Here is a 14,803-nt window from a genome sequence, read left to right as displayed (position 1 = left end):
AGGAGTTCACGTTTTTCTTGAGGGTGTTGGGTAGCTATCCTATGGACATGACACCTTAGTGCCGTTCAAGGGGAGATTAGCGAACCCATAAAAAAAAATCGAATACCAAATTATCAAAATAAAAGACAGCTGAAAGTTCATCCTTTTCCACTTAAAAAGCAGAACCTAGAAACTTGTGTGCAGATAAACCACCCTACAAATACAAAATTTCAGAATCAAGGGTAAAGATAACCTGAAAACGGAGCTTTTCCCGAGCCAAGAAATCGAAGGCAAGAGCAGGATAAAAAAATTCCACAAATACACCAAGATTAGGTACGAAGGAGAGAAAATCGGAGGGCTTGAAAAAGCTTGTAAAAATCGATGTACTTGAAGGAGCCGACTGGTGCAGAAAAGTTGTGCCATGGAGGTAAAAAATAAATCCTGTACAGACATCCTTAAATACCAGAGTTGCCTCATGGAATCCTAAATGAAATAGGATTCTAATATTTATTATAATTCTATTTTATCTCATAAAATCCTAAATAGAATAGGATTTCGATTCCTACTAATATTCTAGGTTATCTAATGGAATCCTAAACGAAATAGGATTCTAATATCTATTATAATTCTATTTTATCTCATAAAATCCTAAATAGAATAGGATTTCGATTCCTACCAATATTCCAGATTATCCCATGAAATCCTAAATGGAAGAGGATTCTAATATTTGTTATAATTCTAATTTATCTCATAGGATAGGGTTCTGAACCTATTATTATTTTAATTAGTGGAGATAGAAATTAGAAAAATTATCCTTTTCAGAATAAATAGGCCAAGCTTTATCCTGTGAAAATACGAAAACGGGAGGAACCCGATTTTTTTTAATTCAACAGGAGGAACCCGATTTTTTTTTAAATTCAACGGAAGGAAGTCGTTTTTTTTATTTCATTATTCTAAAAAACTTCATTTTACTTCCCATGCAAAATTGATAATCCTGACAGAAGAATTCATGCAACCATTTTTTAAAATCATTTTTTAGGTGGTTAAGAAAATCTCTTTCTCACTCCTCTTTTTGAAAATAATCCAAAAATAACAGTGGGGAGCAATTGATATAACCATAACACACGTAACCCATTATCTGCCTAAATAACCGTACCCACGTTCAGTACGGTATCTTCCTCCCTTATTCCTATAAATAGGTTTAAGTTCGAAGGAGAAGGGGTTGGCTTTTAGAGAGAAAAAAGAATACTATATTTTATGATATCTAACTTAAGCATCGGAGCGTTTGTGGGAAGATCGCTTCCCACACTGTAACAGGCTTGATCCTCAAAGAAGACGTTCAACCTTCATCCAGAAACGTTCAACCTTCATCCAGAGACGTTCAACCTTCATCTAGGGACATTCAACCTTCATCCAGGAGGTTCGATCCTCAAGGAGCGTCGACGGTCATCATCCTGATTGGAAGGACCGCCTTCCTTCAGAAGGTCAACGATTGATCTCCCGTTTTACAAATTTATTGTTTAGTTCAGGCTACAAAAGATAGGTAAAATAAAAAGATCGGTGGTGAAATCGGTGCCTTCAAGATTAAGCGTGACCGCGGGACAAAGTGTGGAGCATTGTAAGGCATCGCCGTTTCCCACATAAACATGGAACGGAGGGCATGGCTTCGTTGGTAACTGAAGGAGAGCGGCGACGGACGGCTTGAGGAAATTATGAGTGCTTCCGCTATCGATAAGGACAACAATTGTATGATTACAGCAAGAGTTGCGTATGTGAAGAGCGCGTGAAGTAGAATGTCCTTGTAAGGAAGTCAAACTGGAAATATCACCGGAAAAAACAATGTCAAAGGTGGCTTCTTCAAGCTGAAATAATGGTTCGAAAGAATCTATTTCGGTTTCATCCTCGATTAACATGAGAAATCGGCCATTGCACTTGTGTGAAGGCGAGTAATGTTCGTCACAGTTAAAACACAGCCCCTTTTCGCATCGGGCATGCATCTATTGGTAAGAAATTCTGCGAAATAGGATGAGATTCCCTTCTTTGGTTTTTGTAAGAACAATTGGGAGTGGTGATGAGGCGGAGTGTGCAATCGGAAGAGCGGAGCTACTGGTCGGTGATTTTGACAGCGGTCGAACAGACCGATCAAAGTGAGTCTCAATTTCCCGAGCTTCGTATTCTTTGGCGAGGTCGATTGCTTTAAGCAGAGTGGAGGGCTTCACGATGCGTACTTGGCGACTAAGGTACGGTTTGAGCCCTGAGATAAAACACGATACTAGTTGATTTTTTGTCAAGCCGGTGACCTTGTTCATCAATTGTAAGAACCGGGCGAGGTAATCTTGAAAGGAATTGGATTGAGTCAATTTATATAATTGACCATGAAAATCTTCGAATTGAGAGGGACCGAATCGCCTCTTAATTTTGTCCAAGAGATCCTGCCAACTGTTAAACATATTGATGGACTTCATCCAACGATACCATTCAAACGCGTTGCCTTCGAGGTGGAGGGCGATGATACGTAGGCGGTTGCTGGGAGATGTATTGTGAAAATCGAAGTATTCTTCAATTTTAAATATGCAGCCAAGTGGGTCAGTTCCGTCGAACCTAGGGGGTCTAATTTGAGAGAGCGGAACAGCGGAGGAGGGTTGCCGGAATTTTCGGTGGTGGGGGTGTGGTTTGGGTCGGTGTTCGGTGAGTTTGAGGATAGTGGTGTTAAGGGTGGTTTCGATGGATCGTTGTAGAACATCGTGAAGGGATTTGAACTCGTTGTTGAGTTCGGGGCGGTAGGATTCGGGTAGTTTGTCAGACATGGTGATGGAAAAAATAAACCGATGAAAGCACCAGTTGGTACGACCCTATCTTGGGAATCGATCAAGGGGGAATGTTTGGGGTGAAACGAACAAAACACCAAGACTCTTTTCCTAGCAAAAAGCAAACTGAAATTGTTATTAATGAATTACTTGCCTTAAAACATTACAATCGATGCCTTTATATAGGAGAAGGAAATAAACTAAATACTACTAGGACTAGGAAATAAACTAAATACTACTAGAACTAGGAAACAAGGAAAACGAATTGAACTATGATAAGATTACTTGTATGAAAAGGAAAACCTATTCCTATTAGATATAGTCTTTCTACCACGCATGTAATTTCTTTTCTCTTACCGACCGACGGACGGTACTGCCGGCGGTGGAGGAATCCGGCGGCTTCTCCTCTTCGAGTGATTCCTCGGGGATTAATTCTTCTAGGTCCGGAGGCGTATCAGACACTTTACATATCAAGCAGTTGAATGAAAATCCGGAGTAAAAGACCCCTCTACGGTGTCTTGACTCCTCAAGATGATACCTGATAAGAATAAATAATAACAGTCAAAATATAAACGTTTTTTTATACTTAGTGGTTATAATTGTGCTTTAATTCTATTTAACTACAATTATTTTATGGACTTAATACTCCATTATTATTATTTTTAATTAATGGGCAAAAAAAATTTCCACTCTCCTCTTTATATGTCTATATCTTGACATTTTCTTTTATTTTAGAAATAAAAAAGAGACAAAAATAATTCTCTTATAACTTTCTTTTTTATCCCTTCATTTTTATTTTTTATTCCTTTGTTTGTTTCGTGTTCTTACTTTCAAAATTCAAGAATATATAATTATTAGAAAATATTACTGAAGTCAAAGAAATGATATCTGCGAGCATAACTGATATTTTATATAATGGAAGAATAAAGAACAAATTGATTGAATGTCTTGATGAGATATTACGAGATGAAAATAGGGCAACTCAACACCTTAAAACTGATTCAATTGGATATATTGGGTTATCGTAACCTAATGAATAATTGAAGTCGAATACTTTGGTGATCATGAAATTTCATAAAGCAAAATGATTATCATCAATATGAATTTGTATCTAATTCTTATGATTTTTTTTATGTAATTAAAATTTTTTAATACAAAAGCTAAGACCCTGTTTGGTAAAGAGCATTTTGGGGTAAAATTATAGGTTTGAGCCACTTTAGAGGTTTTGACTAGTCAAACCTCTAATAGTGGTGTTTGGTGAAGATGAGTTTGAAAGAGCTTATTGGGTCCAAAAAACTAATTTTGAAAAAACTCATTTTAGTAGTTTTTTCAATTAGCTTATTGCTCAATCTCTTTTAAATGACATTTTTACCACTAATTAATACTCCCTCCATTCCTTTTTATAAGTCATTCTAGGTTGTTTCACACAGATTAAGAAACTCAATTAATATAGATAAAAATTACTAATTTAACCTTTAATCCTTGGCTGTAAAGAGAATTTCTAATAAAATTGCCTAATTAAGAAAAACTCTCTCTCATCAATTTATTACTGTACTTCTCTCAAGAAAAACACGTCAAAAAACAAAAACTCCCTCCCTCTCAATAATACGTTTCTTTCCCTCTGTAAATTCAGAAATTCAATCTCTCTCAAATTTAAATTTCCCCCAAAAATTTTGATTGCTCTAATTTTAAACTTTAGCACCAAAAAATGGAATTGAAGAGTCTCCATTTATATATGAACAAATTAAAGATTGATGATTGTAACTCAAGAATACGTTCTCTGGTTTTTATCCTTCATGGTTATAGATTGCTATCTTCTTCTTTCTTGTCTGTTTTTTCTTCTCCAGAGATGAATTTTCCTTCATCATCCATGGACAGAGTGACTGAAATAGATCTAAATGTTGATATTAGTCATGGAGATTTCAGACAAAATGAAATAGGCTATATTCTACCAGACCTTAATGGCTTTGAGGAAGCAGAAGCTTTGAGTATTGATCTCAATGGTATTTAATTCTTTTGTTTTTTTTCTTGTTCGATTTATGCTTCCTAAATCATACTTGAAGTGTTGTATAACTACTTGGCTTTTTCACTTTTATTAGTACTGTTTCTGACATTTGAAATCTCAATTATTTCTAATGGAGTTACCTTATACAATGACACTTGAATCTATATACTTGCCACATCCTTTGAATCATTTGTTTTGAATTATGCAGATATAGAAGGTGAACATATACCATACCAGACAAGTAAGAGGAAATATTTATCCAATGCTCAACGTCGAGCAATATACGATATGTTGTTACAGAAAAGCATTGATGGAAAATTGCCTAAAGGGACGACCAATTCAGTGGCATCAATATTTTCGGTTGGTATTCGGCTTGTTCAACGCGTTTGGAAACAATGGAAAAATGACGGATTACATGCTGATGTTTCGCATAAAAGGACAAAGAATTATGGTCGTAAGAGAATTCAGATTGACTGGAATCGATTTCGTGAAATCCCTTTGCAGCAGCGGACAACCCTTAGCTCTTTAGCTTATGCTATGGACATGAAAAGGACTACAATGTTTAGACGTTTGCAATCTGGAGCAATACGAAGACATTCAAATGCTATAAAACCTCTTTTAAAGGAAGAAAATAAGAGATCCCGGTTGAAATTTTGCATATCAATGCTTGAAGAAAGCAGTATCCCACATGATCCAACGTTTAAAGAGATGTACAATATTGTCCATATTGATGAGAAATGGTTCCAGATGACAAAGAAAAATCAGAATTATTACTTACTTCCGGATGAAGAAGACCCATTACGCACATGTAAAAGCAAAAACTTTATTGGGAAAGTCATGTTTTTAGTTGCCTTAGCTCGACCAAGATTTGATGTTGAAAGAAATGAAATTTTCTCTGGGAAGATCGGTGTGTTTCCTTTGGTTACTCAAATGCCAGCCAAAAGGAACAGTGTTAACAGAGCTGCAGGGACTTTAGAGACTAAACCAATAAATTCAATTACTAGAGATGTTATAAGGTCTTACTTGATCGGTAAAGTACTACCGGCAATTAAGGAAAAATGGCCAAGAGTAGATTGTAGGGATCCAATATTTATTCAGCAGGACAATGCAAGAACACACATTGATCAAAACGATGAAGAATTTTGCCAAGCTGCTAGCCAAGGTGGGTTTAATATTCGTTTGATGTGTCAACCTGCTAACTCTCCAGATATGAATGTCTTGGATCTCGGGTTTTTTAGTGCAATTCAGGCTTTACAGTATAAGGAGTCACCGACTACAGTTGATGAGCTTGTACATGCTGTGGTGAAATCGTATGAGGATTTTCCTTCATGGAAGTCCAACCGAATTTTTTTGACATTACAACAGTGCATGATAGAAACAATGAAAATTCAAGGTTCTAACAAATACAGAATTCCTCATATGAAAAAGGCAGTGTTAGAAAGAGAGAGCCAGCTTCCTACTCAACTAAAATGTGAATCTGAATTAGTACAAGAAGTACTTAATCATCTTAATAGAACAACTTGATTCAGGTATATAGTTATAGTGTCTTTGTTGAGTAAATTTTGGTTAATTACTCTGGATAATTTAAATTAATTAATCTTTGTTGTTTTATTGATCATTGCAGGTATCAGAAACTTCATCTGCTATTTTTGCTCAGCTAGTGGAGAAGAGAAAAATTTATTGTTATTTGATTGTGTTTTAGGATAGCTGGTTAGATATATTTTTGGGTTTATGCTATAATGTGTTCGATTATGTTAAACTATGTTTAATAGAGCTTTTTTTTATGCTGATGTTCAATTATGCTGATTAAATTGTGTTTAATAGAGTTTTTTTTATGCTGATGTTCAATTATAAACTTCTGTCAAATTGAGGACAACCTGAATTTTATATTTGAAGTGGGACTGAATTTTTCTCTATCAAATAACTTAAGTGGGACTGAATTTTCCATGTTACGGATTGCATCATATTGTTAAAGATTCAGTGGTTGCAATCAAATAAATTGATTATGAAGAATATCCCATTTTAAAGTGTAATAAGACATTAAAGAGTTCAAATGCATAGATTAGTTACAAAGAATATCACAATAATGTAAAATGGAAAAGTAAAAAGTTGAATATCTTAAAATAATGAAAAGAATATCATATAGACATTGGAACACATGATGGTATTGGTGATATCTTAATTAATGGAGGTATCAATACCACTAATGAGATATCACATGTCTTAATTAATGGTAGTGTATTTGATAAAAGTATGCATGGTCTAGTTTTTACTTATCTCTCTCTCCCATGTGCAAAGTGTATATATATCAGTTTGCAAAAGTTGTTAATGTAGAAAGTTTAACCTGCTAGAACACAGAAAAAAACATATCCTCCACCACTACAATACGAAATTTGGTCTTTGGCTTCATATCAGCTCCCTCACATTTTATGTGCTTGTATGATGGTGGATTTTTAAGGCCTACTATAATTCAATTGATTCAAGAGAATGTTTGGTAGTCCAAAAACTGTTCTGATACTGTAATTCTAAAGCAAATGAAATCGGAATCAGTTAGCATTCTGATGTTTCACTTAGAACCTTAAGTTAAGAGTGCAATGAATATAAAAGTATGTACTGCTTGTGAGATAGGTCCCAAGATATATGAAACTCAGCAAGTAACAATTTGTATCCATTTTGAGGTTGTTAAAATGATCAACATTCCTTTATCATATAACACTCCCTTCGTCAATTGAAAATCAAGCCTGAAAATCATTTTGCAAAGCTAAACTAATGATTATATATATATATATATGAAGATACTGATACGAAATGGTTATATTTTGTGATATTGTACTAGATATGATGTAAATGTGCAGAAAGCCTTGAGCAATGTAAAAATGAAATGAAATCAGCAAGCAACTAAGTAGCAGGCAATCAAGCAAAGCAACTCCAGGCAATCAACACTATTAACAAGTTCATACTCCCTTTAAGAGAAAATCAGCAATACATCAGCAATAAATTAAGCAAATCACAGCATCCAATTTCATATTAACTCAACTCAATTCAATGAAACACAACACAATCAGGTGAATAATATAAACAGAAATTCCTAATAAAAATTAACCCCAACACATAAATTCATCTCTACAAACACAGCAAAATTGTTTTAGCAACAATATTACCCAATTGATTGATTATTAGAACCTTCTGAAAATGGAAAACTGGGAATAAAACCCTTTTGCTGATGGATTAGTACCTGATAGATTAAAATTGGAAAATTGGAAATCCTTTTAACAAGAAAAATTGTTTCAACAACAATATTACAAAACTGGAAAGTAAAATGCTTAATAAAACCTAGGCAGATAAATCTTCAACTTCTTCATAACCACTTGTTGTAATTCTGGGTTTTCAAAAGCTTCCTCTCCTTCTTCTGGAAATTTATTCAAATCAAAATCCAGTGGAATTTTCTTCTTCTTAGAACTCAACTCCTCAGATTCTTCTTCTTTCTTCTTTGGTATTAAGAAATCTGTCATTTTTTGTGGCTTTTCAAAAGCTTCATCTCCTTCCTTTGCAAATTTATTCAAATTAAAATCTAGTAGAATTTTCTTCTTCTTAGAACTCAACTCCTCGTATTCTTCTTCTTTCTTGTTTGGTAGTATTAAGAAATCTGTCGTTTTTTGTGGGTTTTCAAAACCTCCATCTTCTTCTTTCTTCAATTTCCTCTTGAATATTGTCTTCTTTTCAGGGTTCAATCCCTTACAATCTCCAGCTTTCTTCATTACCTTCCTAAAGATTGTCATTTTTGCTTCCTCTTGATGCTTTTCTCTCTTCCTTGTATTCTATGAATTTCATTTTTGTTAACCTCTGTATATATGAAGAATAAACGTTCTTATTGCATCGTTATCAGTTAATGAACCTTGGAAACCAAATAAGCAATCAATTAATAGTAGAAGAATGGTAGCCATTAATGAACGAACCAAAGGAAGGGCAATAATGGAAAAGATGATACAAAATACTCTGGGAACTCTAAAACGTCAAATATTAAGGAAAATATTTTCCCCCCTAAAACGACTTACAAAAAGGAATGGAGGGAGTACCTTTTAACCCTCAAATAAAATATAGTCATAAAATATCAATGTCTTTATTTGTCATTTTACACAAACAGCAATTAGCAGTCAGCTAAATTTTACCAAACAAGTTTACACGATCAGCTAATCAAATCAGCTAACCAAATTCTTACCAAAAAAAAAAAAAAAGCTAACCAAAAGGGTAATAAGCTAACATCTAATGTAATCAGCTATCAGCTAACAACTATTAGCCAAACAGGGCCTAAATGTATACATGTAACATATTGAATTGATAAAGTCTCTTCATGTGGAACATTGAAAAAATATTGATTGTAATAGTTTATAATATAATAAATTGATGTTATTTCCATTTCAACATAGATTGTAATACTTTTATAGTATAATGTTGAATTTTAGTTGTAGTTTAATAAATTTTTTGTTTTTCTTTGTATTCTAATATATTTTTTTTTTACTAAAAAGATATTTCTTAATTAATCTCATATTTTATTATTATTATTATTTTAAAGAATTGAAGTTAGAAAAAGATATGAAAATATATATATTAAAATTACTAAAAGATACAAATCATTAACTTTTGTAAAAATAAATAAATCATTCATCTTTAATTAAAATTCTATAAAAAAGATTATTCAATTTTTATTTTCAAAATTAATTTCATTTGATTTGAATTATCCATATAATATATATATATATATATATATATATATATATATATATATATATATATATATATTAGTTCGAAATATATATAATATAAAATATATAACACCAAAAAACTTAATCTAATTATTCAATATCATTAGTAAAACAATTAGATCACTATTGCAAAAATAAATGAATATAAAAAAAAACAAATGTAGAATAAAACATCAAAAGTATTGGTGGAGTCTATATGAATGTCTAAATGAAAAAAAAAATAACTATAAAACCTTAAGCTCACTACTATATTATTTTTCAATGCAGGAATTTATAAAGTTTACGAGGCAAAATTTTATATGAAACGAAATGTTGTTCGAATCATTATGCTCCGTTTTTTCTAATAAAATAAAATATTAAATGCTTATTACTTTACTTTATAATCTAATTAATAAAAAATATTATTTTCAATACAATTACTATACATATATTAAATTTGTCGTTAATTATTTTTTTGAAAAACAAAAAATATACAAAGTCATTTTTTAAAATAATCTTTTTTATAAATTTAAATTATTTTAAAACAAAAAATTATTATCATTGTATCCAAATGATATTTAATTAAAAAAATATTAAAATATTAAATTTTTGTACAAAAATTTAATCAACTTGCACAACACACGGGAATAATACTAGTTAATGATAAAAATGACGTACATATGAAGTGTAGATGACAGGATTCATGACCGAGAAGGCAGTTTGATTAATTATTTTCTCAAATTGACCCAACTAGCCAATGTTAGAGGTAAAATTATTTTTGACTGCCAATATTAGAGATAAAATTACACCATTTTAAATGTTAAGAATAAATTACTTCTAACTATAAACGTTAGAAATACTTTTACACCTTATTTCTCGTAAAAAAATGTTTAATTTTCAATAAATTTATGATCACAAAATTGGAAAGTAATTTGTAATAATTATCATGCAACTCTTTATTTACCTTATCATGTAACCCTTGTTTGGGATGAGGTTAATGGAGGTAAATAGGGATAATAGAAGGTTAAATATTACATTAATCTTGTTTGAGAGCTGTTTTTAGAGAGTAAATGAAGGTTAATGGAAGTTAAATTTTTACTTCATGTAACATCCAAACTCTAACCTCCAAATTGGAGGTTAATGGAAGTAACAGAAACTTCATTAAGAAAAATTTATCTCTGCGGAATAAATTTGATTTTCCTTCCCCTCCATATTTAAACTCTCAAACAAAGTTAAACTTTTAATCTTTTTTACATTCTATAAACTCTCAAATAAGATTAATTTTTAACTTTCATTTCCATCGCTTCTCTTTCCTTTCCATTACCTCATTTAACTCTAACCTCCAAACTCCTAAACAAAGACTAGGGTCTGGTGGATAGGGGTTATGAAATATTAAATAACGAAAGGAGATGTGAGAAAAAGTAATGTGAAAATACTTAACCTCTAAATTTAACTTATTTGGTGATAATATATTTTTTTTTGGATAATGTGCAAAAAAAAAACCTCTAACGTTTACCGTCATTTGCGATTTTACCTATAACGTTCAAAATGGTGCAATTTTATCTCTAACATTGGCATATTGGGTCAATTTCAGACATCATTATAAAATACAAATATTTTGTTTCTTATTCTGCATCAATTACATATTCGTTGGCTATAGAAAAAAAGATTTCATATTTTTTTGTGATTTAATAATAGAATTGAAGATTAACATTTTTAAATTTGGCGAAATATTTGATTTTTTGTTGTTGTCAAACTCATACAAAATACAATATATATTTTTATTTTTTTCACGTGTAATCATATGTTTGTGATCTGTTACTAATTAGTGATAAAATGACACATATGAAATGTATATGACAAAAGATTCAAGGCCACGAAGACTGTTTGATGAATTATTTCTCAAATTGACACAACTTGTCAATGTTAGGGATAAAATTGTTCTTGACTGCCAACATTAGGGACAACATTACACTATTATAAACGTTAGATCTAAAATTGCTCTTAGTTACAAACATTAGTATTATTTTTGCATCTTATCATTTTTTTTTTAAGAAATTTGGCTGCACTTAAAATGGAGACTCCAATTATCATTTTAAATCCCTCCCTCCTAATAACCTTCTTCTCCCAAGTAGACCTGTCCACGGGCCCGGGTACCCGCCCAGGCCCGTGTCCCTTGGACCGGGTTTGGACAATAAAAATTGTTCATCGGCCCAGCCCGGCCCAGGTCCGCCAAAGCCCGCCTATTTTTTGGGCGGGCTTGGGATTAATAAAAATAACACGGGCCGGCCCAGCCCGGCCCGCTTATTAATATTAATTAATAAATATTTATTTATATATTAAATATTTATTTTTAAGTATAATATTTATTTTTTTATAATTAACAATTATATATATATATATATATATATATATATATATATATATATATATATATATATATTTAGGTGGGCTTATATGGGTTGGGCTCGGGATTTGATTTTTAAGCCCGAGCCCGCCTAAATTAATTGTGGGCTGGGCTGAGTTTGGGCTGAACATTTTTACTTAAAAACCCGACTGGCCCGGCCCGAGCCCGGCCCATGGACAGGTCTACTCCCAAGTAATATTATGACCCTGTTTGGCTGATAACTGTTAGCTTATTATTTTTTTTGGTTAGTTGAATTGACTAGCTGATTGTATAAATTTATTTGGTAAAACTTAACTGATATTGTTAATAACTGTTTGTATAAAATGACAAATAACGACATAATAAAACTATTATTTAAGGTTAAAAGATAGTAATTATAGGTAAAAATGTCATTAAAAAAAGATGGAGCAATACGATAATTGAAAAAACTTCTAAAACCAACTTTTTCAAAATTAGATTTTTGAACCCAATAAACTCTTTCAAACTTTTCTTTGACCCTGTTTAAAGAGCTTTTTGGACTAAAATTAAAGTTTTGAATAGCTTTAGAGATTTTAACTAATCAAAACCTATAAAATGGTTCAAACCTCTAATTTTACCAAAAAGCTATTTAACAATGGTGCCTATATCATTAACCTTTCATTATTTAACTTGCAACAACTTCCATCCCATTAGGGTTGTAAATGAGCCGAGCCGGTCGATAAAAGTTCGGCTCGATTTGTAAACGAGCCGCTCGTGAGCACGATTTACTGGCTCGATTTGTAAATGAGCTGAGCTTGAATATGTCAAAGCTCGGCTTGAAAACTCGCGAGGAGGCTCGATTAGAAAATTTATGAACAAATTTTAGTTTTGTAGAAAACTATATAGTTTTATGTTAGTTCTTAAATATATAAACTTAATATTATTTCATTTGCTATTAGATGAGTTCGTTCACAAACATAATAAATGAGTAATGGACGAACTATTTGTAAGCATCTTGTTTATTTATTCACAAATTTTGCTAGTGAGTTTGTTTATATACACAGTTAAAGAGCTATTTGTCAGCAAACTTCATAAATATAATTAACGATTTGCTCACAAACAATTCATGGTTAGATAATTTTCCTAATGAACCAAGTTCAAAGAGGATTTTAGACTCGAAACAAGTTTGAAGCTCGGCTCGAGCTCATTCATTTTCTAATAAGCAGAGCTGAGCTTGAGCAAGCCAAAGCTCGACTCGGGCTCGAGCTCGAGCTCGTTAATTTTATAACGAACCAAGCTTGAGTAGGCCAAAACTCGGTTCGGCTCGGCTCGATTACAACCCTACATCCATTAGAGTCTTAATGTTAGGCTATTTATATTTTTGTAATTCGTAAATGAAGTTAAAGGGAATTCATTCATATCAACCTGGAAAATTGCAGGCAAACTGAGAAGTAATACCTTCCCGATAAAGATGGTTTAGATTGACCAATTTGACACTACTCTGTAAAAAAGAATCAGAAATATTTCAACTCAACTCACGTGCTCACCCTTATAACGCCGTTAGCTCCGCCGTGCTGCCCGCCGTCTAGAGATTTGGAACCACTAAGCATGTAAACGGCGTTAGTCAACTCCTTTCTTTTTCTTAACAAAAAATTACAAAGGCTTCACCTGAGAAAAACCCGGGTACGGACGTTATCTAACGCAGTAGTAATATTGATAACGTGATAATTAGAGTAAAATAAACCTAGTGAATTGTGCCTGTAAGTAAAGTAAAGTTATGTTTTTACTGCTTTTCTCACGGTTGACTCTGTTTTTCTATTCACACTTTCATCTCAAGCTTTACCGGCTACCGGTCTCCAATTATTTTATTTTAAATTGCTCCCTCCATTCCTTTTTATAAGTCATTCTAGGTTGTTTCACACAGATTAAGAAACTCAATTAATATAGATAAAAATTACTAATTTAACCTTTAATCCTTGGCTGTAAAGAGAATTTTTAATAAAATTACCTAATTAAGAAAAACTCTCTCTCATCAATTTATTACTGTACTTCTCTCATAACTTTCTTTTTTATCCCTTCATTTTTATTTTTTATTCCTTTGTTTGTTTCGTGTTCTTACTTTCAAAATTCAAGAATATATAATTATTAGAAAATATTACTGAAGTCAAAGAAATGATATCTGCGAGCATAACTGATATTTTATATAATGGAAGAATAAAGAACAAATTGATTGAATGTCTTGATGAGATATTACGAGATGAAAATAGGGCAACTCAACACCTTAAAACTGATTCAATTGGATATATTGGGTTATCGTAACCTAATGAATAATTGAAGTCGAATACTTTGGTGATCATGAAATTTCATAAAGCAAAATGATTATCATCAATATGAATTTGTATCTAATTCTTATGATTTTTTTTATGTAATTAAAATTTTTTAATACAAAAGCTAAGACCCTGTTTGGTAAAGAGCATTTTGGGGTAAAATTATAGGTTTGAGCCACTTTAGAGGTTTTGACTAGTCAAACCTCTAATAGTGGTGTTTGGTGAAGATGAGTTTGAAAGAGCTTATTGGGTCCAAAAAACTAATTTTGAAAAAACTCATTTTAGTAGTTTTTTCAATTAGCTTATTGCTCAATCTCTTTTAAATGACATTTTTACCACTAATTAATACTCCCTCCATTCCTTTTTATAAGTCATTCTAGGTTGTTTCACACAGATTAAGAAACTCAATTAATATAGATAAAAATTACTAATTTAACCTTTAATCCTTGGCTGTAAAGAGAATTTCTAATAAAATTGCCTAATTAAGAAAAACTCTCTCTCATCAATTTATTACTGTACTTCTCTCAAGAAAAACACGTCAAAAAACAAAAACTCCCTCCCTCTCAATAATACGTTTC

At 32.0% G+C, this 14,803-nt stretch overlaps 1 protein-coding gene across 1 annotated transcript; it reads left to right on the top strand.

Moving 5' to 3' along the window:
- Positions 1-4,400: 4,400 nt before the first annotated feature.
- LOC136230414 (uncharacterized) lies at positions 4,401-6,463 on the top strand. Its single transcript, XM_066019479.1, has 3 exons — positions 4,401-4,789; positions 5,000-6,320; positions 6,416-6,463. The coding sequence occupies exons 1-2, from the start codon at positions 4,495-4,497 to the stop codon at positions 6,313-6,315; spliced, it is 1,611 nt and encodes a 536-aa protein (XP_065875551.1). The 5' UTR covers positions 4,401-4,494; the 3' UTR covers positions 6,316-6,320; positions 6,416-6,463.
- The last annotated feature ends 8,340 nt before the right edge of the window (positions 6,464-14,803 follow it).

The sequence above is a fragment of the Euphorbia lathyris genome, chromosome 5 (assembly GCF_963576675.1).
Source record: "Euphorbia lathyris chromosome 5, ddEupLath1.1, whole genome shotgun sequence".
Lineage (NCBI taxonomy): Eukaryota > Viridiplantae > Streptophyta > Magnoliopsida > Malpighiales > Euphorbiaceae > Euphorbia > Euphorbia lathyris.
The sequence above is the reverse complement of the archived record's forward strand: the minus strand, read 5'-3'. Positions and strand labels throughout refer to the sequence as shown.